This window comes from Taudactylus pleione, unplaced genomic scaffold (assembly GCF_031769625.1).
Source record: "Taudactylus pleione unplaced genomic scaffold, aTauple2 ptg000647l, whole genome shotgun sequence".
NCBI lineage: Eukaryota > Metazoa > Chordata > Amphibia > Anura > Myobatrachidae > Taudactylus > Taudactylus pleione.
The window spans coordinates 1772212-1794790 of record NW_028285049.1 but is presented as its reverse complement, the minus strand read 5'-3'; the positions used below and the strand labels follow the sequence as shown (position 1 = coordinate 1794790).

At 47.5% G+C, this 22579-nt stretch overlaps 1 protein-coding gene across 2 annotated transcripts in view; it reads left to right on the top strand.

Moving 5' to 3' along the window:
* LOC148478880 (complement component C9-like) overlaps positions 1-21972 on the top strand; it is a 68332-nt gene extending 46360 nt beyond the window's left edge. The window contains exons 8-11 of one of the 2 annotated variants that reach the window (XM_088455251.1): positions 3188-3316; positions 13199-13377; positions 15532-15760; positions 21524-21972. In XM_088455251.1, coding sequence (XP_088311377.1) covers positions 3188-3316; positions 13199-13377; positions 15532-15760; positions 21524-21672 — 686 coding nt within the window. In that variant the 3' untranslated portion in view covers positions 21673-21972. Of the gene's footprint in view, positions 1-3187; positions 3317-13198; positions 13378-15531; positions 15761-19546; positions 19865-21523 lie in introns of those variants that run through there. The other variant, XR_015872018.1, reaches the window with a different exon arrangement.
* The last annotated feature ends 607 nt before the right edge of the window (positions 21973-22579 follow it).

The following is a 22579-nucleotide window of genomic DNA, read 5'->3' as shown; positions in this document are numbered from 1 at the left end:
CGGAAGCTCCTGAGAGTCAGGTGTCATTAGTTGGCCACAGTAGGGAAGTGGCAGCATATATTGGTGAGGCTACTCTGGAAGCCAGTCTACTGACATCCAGGGTCTTGGCCACGGCCGTGTCTGTTCGCCGTTCCCTGTGGCTGTGCTCTTGGAGGGCCGATGCTGATTCTAAGAAAGGCCTGGAAGCCTTACCATACAATGGGGAGATTTTTTTCTGGTCCAGGCCTGGACAAGATTGTTGACACATTGGCAGCATCGAAATCTGCGTTTCTACCTTCAGCATCTGCCCCTTCAAAGGCTCAAACTTCTTCCTTTCGGTCCTTTCATCCCCAAAGGGCAGTCCTTTCCTAAACAGTCAGCCGTAAAGAAGACTACCATGCCTAAGAAACAGGCCTGGAGCACAAGACGCCCTGCTTCCAAACCAGTGGCTAAACCCTCAGCCTGACAGAGCGGGCCTCCCTCTGGGGGATCCCAGAGTGGGGGATCGACTTCTTCAGTTCACCCAGTGCTGGTGTCAAACCACCAAGCACACTTGGGTAAGAGAAGTGGTCTCTCACGGGTACGCCCTCCAATTCCTTTGAAGATCTCCTCAACAGTTTTCCTGCACAGGCCCTTCTTCAGACAAGAACAAGGCCTTACAGATCCAGAAAGCCATACAGTCCTTGCTGCAAGCAGGCATAATTGTGCCAGTCCCACTATCCCAGCGAGGGACTGGTTATTATACTACTCTCTTTCTGGTGCAGAAGCCGAATGGGTCTCATCGGTCTATCCTCAATCTCAAATCCCTGAACAAATTCCTCAGGGTACGCAGGTTCAGGATGGAAACTCTACGCTTCATCATATTGGCTATGGAACCTGGGGATTTTATGTTATCACTGGATATTCAGGAAGCATACCTGCATGTCCCTATAATGACCTCTCACCAGCGTTATCTCCGGTTTGCTATACTACAGCAACACTTCCAGTTCCAGGTGCTACCCTTTGCCAAGGGTGTTTACCAAAATTATGGCTATCATAGCGGCACATCTGCGGAATCAGGGGATCCGGCTACTAACATACCTGGACAAACTCCTCCTGTTCTCCAGAAGTGCTTTGTCACCTCCTACAACTGACAATTGCCTTTTTACAGGTGCACAGGTGCTTGATCAATTGGAAAATAGTCCTCCCTGAATCCCTAGAGGATGATTCATCTGGGGGCCCTACTGGATTCTCAACAGCAGAGAATCTTTCTGACTTCGGACAAGATCTCCACAGTCGCCGGGTGTCAATACAGTCAGCGATGCAGGTTCTGGGATCCATGGTGTCCACTTTCGACATGGTGGAATATGCTCAATTTCATTCCAGGCCTCTGCAGGGGCTGATTCTCTCCAGATGGAACGGATTGCCCCACCGGATCAAAGCTCAGACAATAGTGCTCTCTCCGGAGGTGCATCTGTCTCTGTCTTGGTGGCTACTGACATCTCATCTAACCAAGGGTCGCCCCTTTTAGATCCCGGACTGGGTACTCCTAACAACGGACAACAGTCTCCGGGGATGGGGCGCAGTGACCGGTCCGCACTCTTTTCAGGGTCGTTGGACAGTAGTCGGAACAACCCTTCCAATCAACATATTGGAACTTCGGGCTGTGTACAGGACCCTCAAGCTGGCCAAACACATACTTCACAGAAGAACCATGCAGGTTTAGTCCAACAACACCACCACAGTGGCTTACATCAACCATCAAGGAGGCACTCGAAGTCGAGCAGCAATGACATGGGCAGAGTGTCACCTCCCGGCCATTTTGGCAGTGTTCATTACGGAAGTTCTCAATTGGGAAGCGGACTTCCTCAGCCGTCACGACATGCATCCAGGGGAATGGTCTCTTCACCAAGAGATGTTTCAACTCCTAGTTGCGTCTTAGTTATACACTCCCCTGAAACAGCGTTTTGATGCTCAGACACGCCGCGTTTGCACCACCACACCCCCATTACAATTGACCTTCCCCTGTTACCACCCACAAATGGCACATCCTGTCACTAGTGGAGTGTTTGAGTACTTGCTGCAGCCACTTCCCAATCGCAGTGACTGGTTCGTGCATGCAAACTGGGTCTTATAGGCAGGCGCAGTTCACAACTATTGGCTAGCAGCATGGGAACGCAGCTTAGCGAACGCATCTAAATTGGGCCCCGAGTTCCTTCCTAAAGTTGTTTTTAGTTTCCACATTAATGAGGAAATAATAGTATAGCCTTTCAATCACCGGTCCTCTCGGCAGGTGAGGCCTCCTTGGATGTGGTCCGCGCCCTCAAGATTTATGTGGACCGTACCAGTTCCCTTCGGAAATCAGACTCCTTAATTGTGCTCTATGGATTTCACAAGAAGGGATGGCCAGCCAATAAGCAAACACTGGCTAGATGGCTTCGTATGACTATCTCAGAGACTTTGAACATAGGCTGGCTTCTGTTAATGCTCATTCTACTCGGTCTGTGGGTCCCTCGCCATGGCGCCTCGGCTGTTCAGCTTTGTAAGGCGGCCGCGTGGCCTTCTGTCCAGACCTTTCTAACGTTTTATGCCTTTGATACCTTTGTCTCTCAGGACGCTTTCTTTTGTGCACTGGATTCTCCTTTCAGCACAGGTGCAACCCCAACCTTAAAAGGACTGATTTGGGACATCCCCAAGGTCTCCATGTGGAGCCTATGGGCCCTGAAAAAGAAAATGAGAGTTATGGTAAGAACTTACCTTTGTTAACTCTTTTTCTTCGAAGTCCATAGGGTCCACAAGGCACCCGCACTGACGCACCTGGCTTCATATGGGCTATCTAGCTGGTCACCGGTTTCCCATCTCCTCTGTGAGAGTGTGATTCTTGAGTGTACCAGTCTTCCTTCTCTCTTTTCCTCCTCCGGCCTTTGGCTTATAACCAACTGAGGTGCCTCTGGCTCGGGGGCGGGGTATAGGGAGAGTGGACCAGTGCATCCTGGGAGCTGAAAGCATTTAACTACGTGGTGCCCGGACTCAGTTCTATCACCTACACCCCAAGGTCTCCCTATGGACCCTATGGACTTCGAAGAAGGAGAGTTAACAAAGGTAAGTTCTTAGCATAACTCTCATTATTTCATACTTGCCATTACTGATTCTATGCAAATCTGTTATCTGTTTGTTCCCAGCTCCCTTGCACACTGATAATATAATACATCTTTACGTTTCATTGCAGCAATTGATACCAGTACCGTAAACAAGTGTCTTGGATTTGACGGCAGCATAAATGTGAAATCTACAGGGTTTGATGTTGACGGTGCAATAAAACCCTCAAATTGCGATATATTTGGTTCAAATAAAGAAGGTACGTTTTAATGCAGTGGCCCAGATTTATCAATGAGTGATATTCTTGTTATCACTGGTTGCTAATCTTTAATGGTGCTCCAACCAATCAGCTCCTGTCATGTGTTAGAAAAATGACAGTTAGGAGCTGATTGGTTGGAGCACCATTTAAGATTAGTGACGATTGATACCAAAAATATCACCCGTTGATAAATCTGGGTCAGTGTATGATATATTTGCCTATAGGCAGCGGAGCCAGCTCTGTGGGCACTTGATCACCCGCACTATTGAATCACACACATAGTGACTGTAATTGTTTTATTACTTCCCATGCGATTATCCATTTAACTAACGTGGAGGATCGTGCATCTGCAAGCGGATACTCGTGCCGCCCATTGATTTCATGCCAGCAGCAGCAACTGTCATCATTAGTATCTACACTTGCATCAGCCCCATGCTGAGTGCAAGAGATCTGTCAGAAATAGGCTTCAGTACCCTGTATGCACAAGCTTTTGATACATGCCCATGACAAGTCAGGGTGGTTCCTTGCAATCACTTTGCCACCTCCCTGTTACTGCCCCAAAACTCCCTAATTATGGAAAGAGAGATCCAGCCAAGTTTCGACAGAGTCAGAATAGGACAGGCATATGCAAAAATACATATAGTCGCCTCTACGCATTCGCTGTGTGCAAAAGCTCACCGTTTGTGTCCATAAGGAGATATCCGTGCAACTGAGAATGAGCCCCTATTTATGCTGCCCACCAGGGCCGCCATCAGGGGGACTGCCGGACTGGAATCCCGGGCTCGAACACTCGGGGGACCCTTCTGGCACCTGCTACTACCCGCCCGCCCACTAATGCCCCCCTGCAGTGACAGGTCCGTGAGGGGGGTACCGGCCACTCCCACCTGTACGCTGCGGGCCTGTGACCGCCCACCAAGTGCCCACTGCTATCCCCGCCACCTGCCGCACAATACAGTGAGTAAGTGACTCGTCGCGAGTCACTTCTCACCCAGACAGAGCCGCACCGCCCTCACACAAGCCTCTTTTGCCGGCGTGCCCACTGCCCTGCCGTCAATAAAGTTTTTCTATTGATATTGAGGCAGGCGCGGTGTGACGCCGCACTGCTGAATGAGAAAGAGGAACCATGGTGGGAGGGCGGGTAGTGTGTGGAGCCAGCATCCGGAGCATACAGGCTGAGAAGGAAGAAGGAGCGAGATAGGTAAATTAAGTGTTTGTGTGTGTACATGTCCTTTCTCCCAGACCCGGGCCAGGCCATTCTGATTGATTGTGCAATCAGACAGTTATATATCAGATTATACTTGCCAATGACCAACATACAGTATACATACAGTAATTATGGGCAGATGTATAGTGGCGGGGAAAGGAGGGAAGGTGGGGAGGTCAAGCGGGGGGGGGGGGCTTTGCCTATTTTGTCAGTCCCGGGCCCCACAGTTTCTGAAGGCAGCCCTGCTGCCCACCATCATGTCTGTGCATAAAATGTATGAGTTATATGGTGGATGTAATTGAGCACCGACAATAATTTAAAAAAGTTGTCTCCAATGTCTGTCAGTGATGGACGCAGCTGCTGTGCGAAAATACTGTATGTAAAAACATCAGGAGGTGTCTATAGTAGAAAGACACCCTTTTGTGATCCGAAGATGTTTCCAAAGACGCAGCAGCGGATCATCTGCGTGAACATCGGCATCTGAGTAACCCTCAGGTTACAATGGATGACTGGTGTTTTCACGCTGCCAGGGCTCCTGAGATGTGCGCAAACCTTCGGGTTTGCGTACATCTCTGAATTAGGCCGAATGTACAGTAAGTGCTGGAGGATGTTTAAAGGTCTAGGCTACTTTAACAGTTACCAGCGGGGCAGTTCCTACTGAGCGGCCAAATGGGGGGGCACTGCCGGGGTCCTGGACTGATCAAGACTAGTGGCAACTACAGCACCAGCCACCAGCAGCACCACCAGTCCTAACTTCAGGCATGGGAAACGCTGAGCTCTTCCAGGGTGGCTCAGACATGGCCCGGGCTTTGACTTATGATGATGCGGCCGTGTGATATCATTAGTCAAGCAACCGTATGCCATCCAGTCCGCACAGTGCTCTGCATGCAGTGACTTAGGGCTCTATTTACTACAATCCGCATATTGAATGCAGATTGTAGTGTGATATTAACGACTGAATTCGCATTGCGAATTCAGGCAATATCACAGGGATTTACTACAAATCCCTTGCAGGGACAGAGCTTGCGATAAAGCTCTGGGCCTGATTCAGAGCCGGACACTATTTGCGGACGCTCGTTCAGAAAAAGGGGCTGGCTATTTAAATTGAGCGCTCGCTCTTTGCGGTATGTTGACGCCTCTATGTCTGAGCGAGCGAACTAAACATGCGCTCGTTATTTTGTAAAGACGCCCCTTGGCCGTTCGCATCATACGTCATCTCCGCTATTTATTAGATTAATCGAGTACATCGAAAGGCGTATGAACTGCTCGCAGTACTTGTGGTTCAGGCTAAAAGACAACCAAGTGACGTGGTCGATGACGCTGCTTTGTTGATTATGCACACCCTTAAAACGCCCGTTTTGACCGTTTGGCACGTCTGCGTTCTGATCTCCACTCCCCGTTTTCAAGCACCTTCCCCTGTTACCACCCACAAACGCCTCATTCTGTCACTCAAATTAGCAGGCACTCGCTATTTTGCGAGCACACGATTTCCGACCGCACTGACTGGTTGGCGCATGCGCATTACAACCCATACGCATGCACAGATGTGCGAACATCGCTCGGAGCGAACGAGCGGCCGCTTACGAGCGGCTCTAAATCAGGCTCTCTGTCCCTGCGAATCCCATTCGGAGGCTTATCACGGTATTTTCGCAAAAAATACTGTGACAAAGTGCCCGCACATGCACCGACCGGCCGCCGCTGCTACCCCCACCCCGGCGCTAAACCCCACCCCCCGGTGCTAAACCCTGCCCCCCACGATTGCGGACCACCGCGACCCCCCCCCTCCCTTAATTACACTTACCTGCATGATCTGGGCCTCCGGTGATGCTCTCCATGCCTCCGGTCAGGTGATCTCCCATACTGCACTGGGACCTGATCACCTGATGACCGGGCAGCAGTGCACTATGGGAGACCAGCTGACCGGTCCCTGGAGTCAGGTAAGTACATTTTTTTTTTACCAATTTTTTTTTCTTTTTTTTACAGTAATCAGCTTGCAGTCTGTTTAGACCACACAGCTGATTACTGGGACAGACTCCCGGCTCTGCTCTCCCCGTTAGAGCAGGGCAGGAGTCCGGTAACCGGGGGAGACCCTGGATAACGCCACCTCCAGGGCGTTATTATCACAGGGCTTTCCCCGATATTTTTTTCACATTTACTTTTAGTAACTTTGGTCAGATCACATTTCCCATTACAGTTATGGGGAATGCGAACTGATTACTAAAAATAAGTGATACTTAGGGGTTGGAGTAGAATTTTAAGAATTCTACTCCAATTGCCCTTTAGTAACTGTAGGTGATACTAAAATAATGTGAAAAGAGTGTGAAAACACCCTTTTTCACTTTATTTTAGTCAAAATAATGTTAATAAATAGAGCCCTTAGTCACTGATGCTTCACTTCCGCAGCAGGTGCCGTTGCTGAGGGAGGGACTGAGAGCTCTTCTCTGCAGTGCTACTGACAGGTCAGTCTTCTGTAGGAAGCTGCGGCATCTAATATGTATTTTATTTTTTTCCTGTGGGAGCCAATGTGTTTGTTTTCCAATTAGGGCAAATGTGATGGCCAACGTGGGTTTTTTTCCGTATCGGGGACAATGAGTTTGATTTTTTTTTTGCCTGTGGGATCAATGTGCTTAATTTTTTTTCCTGTGGGGGCCAAGGTGTTTTATTTTTTTACTGTGGGGCCATTGTGGGTCTCACTCAGACCCGCTCGCGAGCGCTGTACACTCGCAAGCAGGTCGATGTTTCCCAAATGCGCATGTGCATGACGGAGGCTGCTCCATCGTGCGCATGCGCGAGACCCGGTGAGCGACGGGCAAGCCGTCTCTCTGACTGCAAACAGTCAATTTCAGATATCGTTATCTGACATGCGGGCACACGCATCATTCATTGATGCATGCCAAACATGTCAACGATATGAACGATGTAATGATTTTTACAATCGTTATCGTTCATATCTTCCAGAAAATCTGACCGTGTGTACCCTTCAGAATGGTTGATTGGTAGTAAATTTAATTAAATTAAATTAAAGTAAATTTATGAGGGAGAAGGTGAGGGGAGTAATGGAAGCATTTACAATTTTTTTTTTACTAATTCACATCAGTCCTTGCCCCAGAAGAATCCTTGAGTGACATGCCTGCTGCTGGGAGTGGATTTTTTTCATCCCAGAAGGGGACCAGGAAGACTTCTAGTAGTGCCTTCCAAAACAATTGACTGTTAAATAATCATTTGCAAAGCTTCCACATGAAAAAACATTTTCCAACCTGTACAGGGACATTATAAAAACATGGGGCCTGATTCAGAGCCGCTCGGAATCGGCTGCTCGTTCTTACAGAGCGATGTTTGCACAACTGCGCATGCGTACGGATCTTAATACGCATGCGCGAACCAGTTAGTGCGGCCGAAAATCGTTTGTTCGCTAAATAGCGAATGCCTGCTATTTTGAGTGACAGGAGGAGGCGTATGTGGGTGGTAACAGGGGAAGGTGCTTGAAAACGGGGAGTGGAGATCAGAACGCAGGCGTGCTTAAAGGTCAAAACGGGCGTTTTATGGGTGTGCATAATACAGCAGCGTCATTGACCACGTCACTGGGTTATTTTATAGTCAGAACTGCTCGCAAGATTGCGGTAGGAAAAACCAACCACAAGAATAGCGAGCAGTTCATACGCTGGTCGATGTACTCGATTAATCTAATAAATAGCGGACATGACGTAGGATGCGTGCGGCCAGGGGGCGTAGTTTTCCAAAAAACGACCGCATGTTTTGTACGCTCGTTCAGACCTAGAGGCGTGAACAGACCGCAAAGAGCGAACGGTTCATTTGAATAGCCACCCCTTTTTTCTGAACGAGCGAGCGCAAATAGCGTCCGGCTCTGAATCAGGCCCATAGTTAGTTAGTAGCCTCCAAACTGCCACTTAACCAGCACAGATATGTGGACAAGCGCAAGATTCAAGATTTAAGGTCTTACGTTGTATCTTTCGTGAGAATCTTGCAACTGCTTCTGCTGCTAGGAGTGGATTTTTATCCCAGAAGGGGACCAGGAAGAGTGCTACTGCTTTCCAAAACAATTGACTGTTAAATAATCCTTTTCAAAGCTTCCACATGAAAAGCATTTCCCAACCTGTACAGGGACATTAAAAAAACATAGTTAGTCAGTGGTCTTCAAACTGCCGTTGTACCCACTGTCCACTTAACCAGGGCAGATATGTGGACAAGCGGAACAGAGCAGCAAATGCAACATTTCAGATTCAAGGTTTAAGTCTTACGTTGTGTCTTTCTTGAGAATTCTTGAGTGCCATGCCATGCCTGCTGATGGGAGTGGATTTTCATCCCAGAAGGGATGAAGACATTGTTTCGTCTTCCCAACGGACACAGATCTGAAGAGATGTAAAGAACTGTTGATAAGCAAATTGTCAGCTCAAGTGGCATGTGATACAGCGATGGCTACTTCTTCAGTTTCTACAGCAAGTGCAACTGTTCAGAAAAAACTAAACTTTAAAAACACCCACTGGTGATGCAGTTGAGCCAACACAATCAAGTTTAGACATCTGGTCGGGTCAGACTAAGAATTTCCGACAATTAATGACACCTCTACCGGTGATACGGTCACCATTCAAAGAATGGTTGAGGACTATTTAAAAAATGTTAATGATAGCATCCAAATAGGCATGTCAGACAGTCCGTTTGACTACTGGCAGGAAAAAAAGGCAATTTGGAGGCACTTGCACAAACTGGCTTTGCTTTCCTTGAGCTGCCCACCCTCCAGTGTGTACTCAGAAAGAGTTTTAAGCACAGCTGAGAACCTTGTCAGTGATCGGCTTGAGACTACTTCCCCAAAATGTGGAAATGATGTCTATCAAAATTAATTATAAATTCTACGAGAAAGACCTTTACTGCCCCTGTAATGGTGGATTCCAGCGGAGACTAATTATTATTGTGTGAAGAAGATGATATGTACATCACCCAAAATTCTACCAGCACCCAAGCCTATATCGTCATCCCAAACTGTGTTGTGTATAAATTACAGCTGTGCTCCCTGTTAGATTGGGGATTCATTGTCCACTTTAGTGGATATGAGCTCCATTTTAGTCCATATCACCACACCCCCTACACATCTTCTGACCTGGGCTACAGGAGGAGCAGCTGCACTCTGGAATACAGTTGCATGGAGTTGCCCCTCTGACTCGATGAAATTCAGGTAGGGGGCCATGGGTAGGGAAAGGGACACTATAATCAGAGTACGCAGTTTTAGCTGCTTTATTCCATTTTTTAAACCATATCCTCTATTTTCACCTTTTGAAAATGTTTATGCAAATCTCAGCTGAGGCGTTTGTGATGTCATTATGTTTAATATATAATTCACATTATTTGTATTTGCCACTTTGTTGGGGTCTTCTAGTCGGCGTGTAGACTAATCATTTATTCAGGATTGAGGAAAGAAGTGAAAAGTTGCCTTTTTTATTGCTAACTTTGTGTTATTAAATTGTAAAATTGTGAAGTTTCCACTTACAGTGTCACAAGAGTTTTTTATGAATAAGAAAAGAATAACACACTGCGCTACCACTTACAGTGTGACCATTTTTTTTACGAATACACTGCGTATCCACTAACAGTGTTAATATTTTTTATGAATACACTGAGTTTTGCACTTACAGTGTGACAATATTTTTTACGAATACACCCCTGCAGCCCCTGCCCCTGGATGGACACAGCAGCCACTGCTCCTGGATGGACACAGCAGCCACTGCCCCTGGATGGACACAGCAACCCCTGGATGGACACAGCAGCCCATTGATAAACAACACAGGCAGCATTCTTGGCGCAGCTACGTTGTTGATAACTGTGGCTAACGCACGCGCACACACAGAAAAAAAAAACACTTAATATATATTTTTCACACTTGAACGAGGCAGCAACCCTTGATAAATGACACAGGCAGCACTCCTGCACTGCTACGTTGCTGATAAGTGTTGCTAATGTGCACACACACAAAGAAAAGAAAACACTTTGATTTCTTTTTATTTTTTTTTGGCACTTGGGGGGAGAGCAACCCTGAACGAGGCAGCAGCCCCTTGATAAATGACACATGCAGCTCCCCTGTGCAGCTACCTAGCTGTATAGTGTGGTTAATGCACGCACACACACGTAGAAAAAAAAACCTTTTTTTTCACACCCTGGCAGAGCACCCCCTGAACGAGGCAGCAGCCCCGAATAAACAACACAGGCAGCACCCCTGTCCAGCTACATTGCTGATAAGTGTGGCTAACGCGCACGCACACACAAAGAAAAAAAACACTTTTATTTATTTATTATTATTTTTTAGGGGGGAGAGCATCCCTGAAGGAGGCAGCAGCCCCTTGATAAATGACACAGGCAGCACCCCCTGGACAACACAGCAGCACAGCCATCCAGCGCCTATGGACAACAGCTAGCCAGCCCCCATGGACAGGGCAACAGCCAGCCAGCCCCTATGGACAACAGCCAGCCCCTATGGACATTAAGCAGCCAGCCCCTGACAAGTGACAACAGTAGCCAGCCCCTATGGACAACAGCCAGCCCTTATGTAGTATGGCCATTAAGCAGCCAGCCCCTGACAAGTGACAACAGTAGTCAGCCCCTATGCACAGCAACAGCACCGCAATCACAGCCCCCTCCTTCCTCTTCACAGCCTTTATGAAAATGGCGATGATCGCGGGGAACTTTTATACAATCCAAAACCCCTGAGAATCCCACAGTGGGATGATGACGTTTTGCCTCGTTTTGAGATCTGAGTCAGGCAGGAAAACCCGAGCCGACTCGGATCTAGGCTCGGATTTGCAAATTCAGGTGGGTTCAGTTCTCTGAGAACCGAACCCGCTCATCACTAATATAAACTACCTATCATCTTATGTCTGTCTAAGGTTTATGCAGGTGTTAATAAACCAAAACTTAAACTAAATGGATAAAACCACAGAGATTTATTGGTGGAGAAAAGGGTCAGCTTTATTTAAATAATAATAGGATGTGAAGAGGAAAATAATGGTGGTGAAGAAAGAAAGAACGTCACTACACAGCAGCCAACAATGAGATGGGCGGACGGGAATGTTCAAAACCCAAGAGACCTCCCCTACACAGAAACTACTAGAAAAACTATTTTTGCTAACTGGAACTGGCCATAACTTAACACACACCGCAATATATTAACAGTTGCCAAACCAAACTTAGACATACCCATACTAGGGGGTACATTTACTAAAGTGAGAGTTTTTAGAAGTGGAGATGTTGCCCATAGCAACCAATCAGATTCTACTTAACATCTAACTAGCACCTTCTAGAAGATAATAGATAGAATCTTATTGGTTGCTATGGGCAACATCTCCACTTCCAAAAACTCTCAATTTAGTAAATATACCCCTAGGTGTTTAATATATGACAGCCATATGGAAATGCCTTATGTTTCTCTTAATAATAAAATTATTAATCTTATATATAAAATGATATATAAAATTAATTTGTTTGTTTGTCCGGTTATGCATTCAGACACCCCTGCCCCGATTGGGTTGAAACCAACGCGAGGTGGTCCAGTTGGATCCTAGCCAGGTTTAAGGGGAGAAGGGTCCCAGTTGGGCACGCTGGGCACTGCTCTGGGCCTACCACTGAAAGGATTTGGATAAAAACTTCACAGAGGGGTGGCAATTGGTTTGGGAGGCCTAATGGAGTGGTTGGGGTCCCAGTCGAACCTCATGGCTGAGTGTGCCGGACAGAACTTTACACAGTGAGCCTGTTCTGGACCTTCCACTGGATGGATTTGGACAATATCACATAATTTGGATGAAAACTTCACAGACAGGTAACATTGGATCCAAGAAGACATACTAGGGGGAGGAGGTCCCAGTCGGACATCCTTGTTGCTGTATGCTGGGCAGAACTTTGACCCAGGGAGCCGGTTTTGGGCCTTCCACTGGATGGATTTGGATGAATATTTCACAGAGGGGTTGCAGTTCGTCTGGGATGCCTAACTTAATAACTTGAAGATTAGGTTCCGGTCGGACCACCCATTGGTGTACGCTGGGCAGAACTTTGACCTGGGGAGTCTGTTCTGGGCCTCCCACTGGATGTATTTGGAGGAAAACTTCACAGAGGGGTGGCAATTGTTCTGGGATGCCTAACTTAATAACTTAAAGATTTAAACCCGGGCAATGCAGAGTACTTCAGCTAGTTATAAATATAGTTTGGGGGGGAACTCCAAAATTTCTAGCACTGTGTGCAACTATAGTAGACCTAGGGCCGGCCCTGGTTACCAGTGACACTAATGACACCAGTAGGTTACCTGCTCTAGTCAGACTAGACTTATGTGTCTTCACCCTTGCGATCCTGTATGCAGTAGAACCTAATATGCTCATTAGTACTTAGTGTAGACATAGCTCTAGTTGCAGATCAGCATAACTATAAATTGAATGAGAGATATCAGACAGGCCATGTCATAAAGCAGAGGTAGACAATCTTTGGCACTCCAGTTTCTGTGGAACTACATATCCCAGCATGCCCTGTCACAGTTTTAGCATGCCCTAACAGCAAAACTGTGGCAGAGCATGCTGGAATGTCATACAGAAAGCATTTTCTTATTGTACCTTGTAGAATAGAATGATATTGGCGTTACTTCTTCATCATGTTGCGACAATAAATATTTGTCATGTTTGTTACAGATGGGAAAAACACTTCTGGAATAATCGAGAAGACCATCTCATTTGTGGAAGGAGGAAAAATAGATTTTGCAACAATTCTAGATGATCAACTGTCTAAGAAAACTCAAGAAATTGATGCTGAATTATTTTCTCAGTGGGCTGCGTCCTTAATAGATGCACCCGTGGTAACAAAACAAAAGGTAACCCCTACATTTTTTGTCACCAGTATTCTTTGAACCAGTCCCGGCTTGAAGAGCCCAGTGCTGGTTATGGTCTTGGGGGAGGAACCCACAATGTTTTTTCCCTCCTATGTTCGACACCTTTTTTTATACACAATACACACATGCAGTCTACACGTGTATCACTGATGTGTGCAGGCTGCATGTTCGGATGTGTCTGACTGCAGTCAGACACAGGGAACACGGGTAGCAAACTTGATCACACACACCATCAGAAAACACTATTAAGTGAAACACGAATCTTAGTAAATTTGCGAGGTTGGTGTGGAAAAACTCAAGCGTGTACGTGCGAACCAGGTCGTGTTTAATCTCTACCAAACATGAATCTTAATAAATGTACCCCTGTGATTGTAAAATTGTTATATTTGCTAAATCTGGTAAGTAGTGTAAAGAGGTACATAACATTAAATAGGGCTTAATCAAGCAGGCATGGGAAATATATTGGATACCCTAGAACAGGCATTACAAACTCAAAACCCAACCAGGCCGAATATTTAAGGTCTAAGGGGGTCATTCAGACCCGGTTGTTAGCGCCGATGCGCTCGGACCGGGTCGATGGCCCCCCACAGAGCACGACGGCGCCGTCGTGCGCATGCGTGAGACCCGCTACGACCGACAGCACCGGTCGTAGCGGGACTCGATCCAAAGGGGGCGAGCTGTCGATGTTGATTGACAGCTCGCCCCGTTTGGAAGGCGGCCCGGGGGGGGGTGGCAGCCCAAACGGAGGCGTTCCCATTGGAACGCCTACCGTTTGGGGGCGGCCCCACTGACATCACTAGTGATGTCAGTGGAGACTGACGTCACTAGTGATGTCAGTGGAGAGCTTCCGGCTCAGACAGAGCCAGAAGCTCTCCGGGGCTCACGACAAGGGAGACCCTACCCTAGGGTCTCGTCATAAGCCCCGATGGTCGCGATGGTCAGGGCGACCATCACCAGAGCGGTCGTTAGTGCTGTGGGTGTTAACCCACAGCCTAACGACCGCAATAGATGCGGGCGGTCAGGATGCAAGCGGCCGCCCAGTTTCTGAGCGACCGCTTGCATCCTCCGACCGCCTCTGAATGAGGCCCTAAGAGTGTGAGGACCGCAAGAACAAAAATAGGCTTATATGCAATTTTGAAAGGTTTATTATTAAGAAAAACCGTATAATAATAATAATAATATGCTCAAGGTATTTAGGAAAGGAGTATATGTATATATCTAGTTGCTTATGCCTCACTGACATCTGCTTGCTCAAATTATCTCACTGAGCACTTTGGTCTTAGGGGCCAACAAACATTGACTTGCAGCCCATACTTTAAAAATGTAAAAGTTAATATCATATTGCACAACATAAAAATTACATAAATCAATTTATATTGCAGATGCAGAGTAATTGAGAATAACCCAGCACCCTACCTGCCTGCTTGCATACTTGCCTACTTTTGAAAGTATATCAGGGAGATTTTGAAAGCAGCACCTATGAGCGCGGCGGTAAAGTGGGCGTGTCCTGCTACATCTGAGTCTATGACAGTGCACTGTGCAGACAGCGGCCCTGCAGCTGGACTCTCTGGGAGTGCAGGCTGGATCTCGCGCAGTGCTCCTCTGGGAGCATTGATTTCTTGGTGAAAGGGGTCCGGCCGGGCGCTAGGTGATCGCCTAGGTTTAGCCCTGGGTTGTCTATACACGGGGCGATCGCCCTTATCGCCTGATTCGCCTCCCTCTGGATCCGTCACAAGAGCGGGCTAGGTCACATAATATATGCATTTGGGCCCACACTGTCGGGCCGCATAAAATGTTTGACATGTCTGCCTTAGAACATATTGTAGCTTGGTTGGAGACACAGCTAATTAGAGTATTCTACCTGTAACTAGGGGCGGTAAAGGTGTGCTACAATATATTAATGAGAATTGTTGCCCGTCTGCATGTACCAGTTGTTCTATAATAACAGTTTAGTTTATTTTTACTTTTAAAGAGAAGCTTTTTGGAGAACTACTGACCTCATCAGATCTGGTTCCTCTCTATACTCCCACATTTGCTTGTTGTGCCAGTTTGACCCAAGGTATCGAGACCAAAAACTTGAGAACTCTGTTATGTGCCTGCTTACAGAAGAGTTTTGTTTTCTATCTATCTCCACAGCTCTCACCGATTTATAGCCTTATCCCAGTTGATTTACGAGACGCCTATAACAAGACAAAGTTCTTGGAGAGAGCCACTGAAGAATATATTGATGAATATAGCGTGTGTAAATGCCAGCCGTGTCAGAACGGTGGCATGGTGGTGCAGATTGATGGGGAATGCATATGTAAATGTCCTTTGCAATTTACTGGCATAGCCTGCCAGACGCTAAAGAAAGAGGTGTTAAACAGTAAGTGATTCATCCAAACTCTATAACAACACGTTTTATAACGCAGCATAAGAATTACCGCGCACCAGGATTCAGATTAGGATTTTCCCAAAACATAAGATTTGAGTTTGGACAGATAAGATCTTTGGATTCAAGCAGTAGATTCTGAGTCTTGATTTCATGACACTGTATTGTGCAGGATAAAGTGCTAGCACTTCCATGGGATAAATTATAGATCAGATTTAATAATTTAGGGCTCAGCTGCTCTGATTTAAAAAAATAGGGTTTAGGATTAGGGGACTGATTCAGAACGGATTGCTATTGTGATCGCAGCTGCGATTACGCACACAGACCCGCTGTGAAAATATGCTAATGAATGCTATCACAATGCCGCTGCATAGACAGCATAGAGACGCCCACTACCGCTATCTCACATCCGTAATACCTTGCATTCCTGCACATCAGGAACATCGAGTAACATCGGCCCCTCATGCACAATTGCAACAGCTCTGATCTTACTCAGAAATTGATAACCTCGTCGCACACAGTGAGCACTCAAGCTACGTATGCCATCGCAGTGGCTAATTTATGCACGCCCATGTAACGGCGTTCAAACGGACAGGCACGTTTGTATTCCATGACCACTCCCCCGTCACCACCCGCAAACGCTCACAGCCTGTCACTCACTCTGCGATGGATTCTTACCTGCGTAGCTGATCGCAGTGCGATCGCAAAGCTAACTCACGCACATGGACTGCGGTGCACACGCATGCGCAGTACGCACCAACGGCCGATCTGCGTACGCCGCTGAGATCCGTAATGAATCAGGCCCCAGGTTCAGCATCACTCCACATTCAAAATATTAATTTGCTGCATTAACGGCAAAGATTTAATGATAAATTATAGGTCTACTTTACTGGGAATCCACACATTTTATTTTTTATTATCCTATTCCCAAAATGATAGCTAGAAGATGTTAAAGTGAATTAGATTTACTTTCTGCTGTCTTGTAGAGGAAGGAAAACACATATTACATACATTACTGACAGTAGACCTCATTTAGACCCGGTCGCAAGCACTCGCAACCGGGTCGATGTTTAGGCCCTGCTCATGCGTGGCGGCTGCAATGCGTGTGCGCAAACCCCGGAGCGAGAGAGAAATTCTCTTGCCCCGGAGCTCACTACAAAAGGAACGCCTGCCGTTTTGTGGGCGGCCACACTGACATCAGCAGTGATGTCAGTGGGGAGCTTCCTGCTCGATCAGAGCAGGAAGCTCCCTGGGGCTTGCGGTTGCCGAGACCCAACCTTAGGGTCTCTTCGCAAGCCCCGATGGTCACGATGGTGTTGACCATCGCGACCATCAACCTGGTCGGTCGCTAAAGCTGTGGGTGGTAACCCACAGCTTAGCTAGCGACCAGGAGGCCGCACTTGAAAAGTCAAGCGCTCGCCCTCATTCAGAGCGAGCGCTCGCTTCTTGCGACCGCCTCTGAATGAGGGCCATTGTCTGGTAGCGTAATGGAGACACTGACATATCTATAATGGGTACAAGATTGCAGTGCACACCCTGCACCCATATAAGCATACTTATCGCTCTGGTGATTTGCGCATGCACAGTAGAGGGGTGCTAGGAAAGGCGCCATTTTCCTGGAGACCTACGCATGCACGGTAGAAAATGCCAGAGTCTACTGCACTGCCGGAGAGGAGGGGCCCGATTGGAACCTGCACACTGGCCCCCTCTTCTCTTAAACCGCCACTCTGGGTGGAGAATTCAGCTGACCTGTAGAAAGTGAGTTATATAAAATAGCAGTCAAACCTAGAATATATCAGGGAGCAGCATGTACGGTTAAATTATTACTTTATGAAAATAAAAATAAAATTCGACAGTATGGAAAACATAGAGCCGGATTCAGACCCGTTCGCTAGCAAGCGATCGCTCGGAGTGAGCAATGTTTTGCAATGCGCGCATGCATATAATTCGCAGTGTGCATTCGCAAGCCAGTATTTGCGAGGGGAAATCGACCGCTCGTAGTACACAGACTGGCCGCTTCTTTGAGTGACAGATAGCGCCGTTTGTGGATGGTAACAGGGGAAGGTGCTTGTGAACGGGGGAGTGGTGCTGTGAACGCAGGCGTGTCTGGCCGTCATAACGGAGTTTTGTGGGTGTGCATAATTAGCAAAGAAGCGTCATTGTACACGTCACTTGGTTATTTTTTACACGGAACTGTTCGCAGTGCTTGCGGTGGGTAGAGTCTACCACAAGTGCTGCGATCCCTTCCGATGGTCCTCGATGTACCAATGTTTATACACACTTCCTGGAGATGACGTGAGCTAGTGGGCGTATATTTACAGAAACTGATCGCTCGCCCAGACATAGTGGGCGTGCTAATTACTTGTCCTGCGAGCGGATGCCTTGACATTACTTAGCTGAATTTGCATACACCGGGAGCGAGCGATCACATCTAGCGAACGGGTCTGAATCAGGTCCATAGTCCATAAAGAGCAGCAGCACACCTCAGGCTTTATTCCCCATAAAATAATGTAGATCAGTGACTCCCAGAGTGGGGAGTACCGCTCCCTGGGGACACTGGAATACCTAGGTGACTGCTAAAGAGGCCACTGCTAAAGAGAGCGGCTGAAGGGATAAGCAGGGGAACACAAAAAGCATCTGATCTTTTTTTTTCATGGTAGCAGCAGTTCAATCGACTGCAAATTTGACAATCTGGAAAAATTTTGCACCTACAGTAACTAAATTAGCCTATTGCGTTCTAGGTTCCTCCCATCATGATACTGCCGAATATCTCCCAGACCCACCCAAATTATGCCTATGTCCAAACCACTCCTAGGTCCGCCCAAAGAATGTCCAGCTCCACCTGACCCTCACTCACATTACCACGAGGCCCACCTCCCCTGGAATTCTGAAAATTGGTACAATCCAACAAAATAGGGACTGGGGAGATATGAGGTTATATACAATAGCCTCATTGGAGTATCGATAATGGGTTCAGGGGAGCCCACACTGCACCACCTTGCACCCATATAATTATACTTACCTTCCTGGAGTCCCGCATCGGCTGGCGCAGGGCCGGCAGCAGAAATAACGGGGCCCGGTACACACATTGTTTTAGGGCCCCCCCCCCATCCCCGGGGGAAGCAGAAGGTGACAGGGAGAAGGTAATGCTGCCCATCCACTAGGCGATTAAACCTAGCGATTGAGAGATAACGACCGTCATTATCGCTCAATCGCTTGGTGATCGCCCGCAAATCGGGCAGTAAAATTTTAAAACGACCAGCGATGCGCATGCTCGCTGGTCATTTTTAACATCTATCATCGCCCGAACATGATGGGGCTGATTGATCTGCATACACTTAACGTCTGAACGTTCAGTTTATGCACTTCACCCCTAGGGTGGCGACAGCAAGACTATGATGTTGTAATCGTTCCTTCGTCCCCGCATCTAGTAGTGGATGGGCAGCATAACAGGGAGAGGGAAGGGTGAGAGGTATGGGTAAGTGTGGGCTCTAATGCACACAAAAATTTGAATGTATGCTTAATTAACACACACAGAAAGCTAGATCTACACTAAATTGACACAAAAATCCGGATACATACAAAATAAACTGAGAACCTCTCTGGCTGGTGTCACTACATTGTGACGTCAGCGACGTCACAGGCCCCCGGCAACAGCACACAGCGGAGAAGGAGAGGGGAGGAGTGGCCCCCGGCAACAGCACACAGCGGAGGAGAGGGGAGGAGCGGCCCCCGGCAACAGCACACAGTGGAGAAGGAGAGGGGAGGAGCGACCCCCGGCAACAGCACACAGTGGAGGAGAGGGGAGGAGCGGCCCCCGGCAACAGCACACAGTGGAGAAGGAGAGGGGAGGAGCGACCCCCGGCAACAGCACACAGTGGAGGAGCCGGGGCCGGTAACGTCAGGCCCCCGGCAACAGCACACAGCGGAGGAGAAGGGAGAAGCCGGTGACGTCAGGCCCCCGGCAACAGCACACAGCAGAGAAGGAGAGAGCAGAGGAGCGGCCCCCGGCAACCACACACAGTGGAAGAGCCGGAGCCGGTGATGTCAGGCCCCCGGCAACAGCACACAGCGGAGAAGGAGAGAGCGGAGGAGAGGGTAGGAGCTGGGGCCGGTGACGACAGGCCCCCGGCAACAGTAGAGGAGGAGAAAACACTGGAGGAGGAGACGGGAGGGTAATTTACGGCCCGTGGCAGTGTACTGTGATGAGTCAGTCTGACTCATTACAGTAGTGCTGTCAATACCGATGCGGGCCTATGACTGTAGCAGAGGCGAGCAGGCATAGCTGGGTTTGTCTCTGGGCCCCTAGAATCTCGGGGCCCAGTATGGTTGTGCCCCTAGTCCCCCCCTGTCGTCGGGCCTGGGCTGGCGCTGCAGACAGAAATCACAGAGAAAATGCAAGCTGCCATTTTTCCGGAGATTTGCAATTGCGCAGCAGATATATTTACGGGAACATAGCACGGGTGCCATGTTCCTGGAGACCTACGCATGCACAGTAGATTCTGGCACAAAACCAGTGTCTCCTGCTCCTCTCCTGCTCTGTCGAAGAGGAGGGGGGCCCGTCCGGAGACTGCACACGAGCCCTCGCCTTTCTTGAGCCTCCACTGATTAACCTGATACAGTATATAATTTATATATATATATATATATATAACAAGAAAATCTGCATCTCCGGTTCCCTAGATACTGTACCTGAGAGATGTAGTCTGCATGCAAAAATAATGATATAAATGGTCCTTAATACAGTACTACAGATGAAGCAGACCTTGCTGTAGCATTGCCTCCCATTACTCTCCAGATTCTTATCCAATGAAGTGAATGCAAATTTTTTGCCACATGCGCAGCACAGACATAGCACTAAAAGCTATTTCATCTTTATAAGACAGAAGAATTCCATATTACTGTATTTTATTAATATTAATATTTATTTATACTGCACGGCACAGTCACCAACACATTCAAATGGGAACAAACTGAGTAATAAAACAATAAGGGGTACTAACAGACAGGCAGAGCAGTAGCATTCCTCGGCAATAGACACACTGCTTAGCACAGGAACTCACATGCCTTGTTTTGACTGTTGGGAAAACCTGTGATCATGAGATAGGTATTAATTACGGAATCGGTATGAGATGCCAGCGGCTGAATAGCCGCCGGTTCAAATACCAACAGTGAAACCCCCAGCGCTGAAGATCCAGACTATGGCTGGCAGGTATCCTAAACCTCCCCTCTCCCCCCCTAACCCTCCCTTAGTAGTGCATAGTCCTAACCTCCCCCCAATGGTGCCTAACCCCCCCACCCGCACCCTAAACCAAACCCTTGCGGGGGGGGATGTCTAACCCTAACCTCCCCCGGGGTGCCTAACCGTAACCCACCTACATGTACCCTAACCCACCCTGGAAGGTGTATAACCCTAAATCCCCCCCGGGGTGCCTAATCCCAACCCCTCCCCCATCCCCGGCTAAGCTTGCATACTTACCGCCGTATGGACATTCGGACTTCCGGCTGTCAGGATGCCGACGCCGGTATCCTGACGTCCATTGGGCTATCGGCGTCGGTTCTGGCGGCAGTATTTCGACTGCTGGCATCCCGTCCGCTGGCATAGCAACTGCATCCCATAATTACTAATTCTGGTTTTGCTTGTTGTAATTATATTCCAGTTTGTGTTATATTTGTGTTATATTTATTCCAGTTTGTATTATATTTCCAGTGAGTGCCTAGAAGTGATGATTAATCAGCGTATGCTTATATTCATAGAGCCTGATGTGTCCGTTGAAGGACATTGGAGCTGCTGGTCACCTTTATCTCCTTGCAAAAATGGATTAGCTACAAGAACCCGCACATGCCAGAGGCCGGAGGGTGCCAGCGAGTGCCATGGAGAAAGTTTTAAAACAGTTGAATGTTAGACCTACGGTATCCAACTAGTAGGAATAAATATTACCCGGTTATAACTCTTCTTGTACCATGTAGTGATCCCAACTCCCTATCTCTTATGTCTCTTTACATGTATATAAAAATATATATGTGTATTGTATCTGTAATTAAATTGATCATTCCTCTATTAGGCTGGCAGGCATTTGTAACACGAAACATGTAATAAGCTCATCCTGCTACCCTACAGCCAAGTCTTCAAAGTCCATTCACAAAAACAAACCTATTGCTAATATTGTATCAAAAAATGCAGCCTCTATATAACAATTGGTGTTTTTCCCATCATGCATTACATTATATAAGTACAATAAAGTGAAATAAATAAAGCAAAGGGCTTCCTGTCTGTGTTTTTCTAGGGCTTATTTACTAATTACAGTATCAGGTTTTAGACCCGATTATTATTATTTCTTATCTAAGTTATTCGCGGCAATAAGAAATTCTAGAGCACCCGAATGTATTATCAATCACACGCAGGGAAAGGAGCACCGGTCTCTGCTATGTTTAAGAAGTCCAGTGACCGCTAATGCAATCATTTCATTTCTAAATCGGGACCCTGCAGCTCTACTACAAATGCGCGGTCTGCTGGCCTGTGCGGTCGCTATTGCTGGTGAAGGTTCCTACGGGACATTCTCCTAGTAATTTTGGTGGCAAGTAGCCATAGGCTACAGTGGTTAATGCATCTGGAGCTGGGTAAATACAACAGCTATAAAGACTGCTTCTACTGTTGGAACTGCAAGGGCCGCAAAAGATATCTGGAGATATCTGCTGCCGTCCCTTCATGTTACATCCTGAAGATCCTTAAATTTGTGGGTACCCCCCTAAATATGTACGTTTTGGGGAATATTCCACAAAAATGTTTTGATAAATAGGGCCCTCTTCACT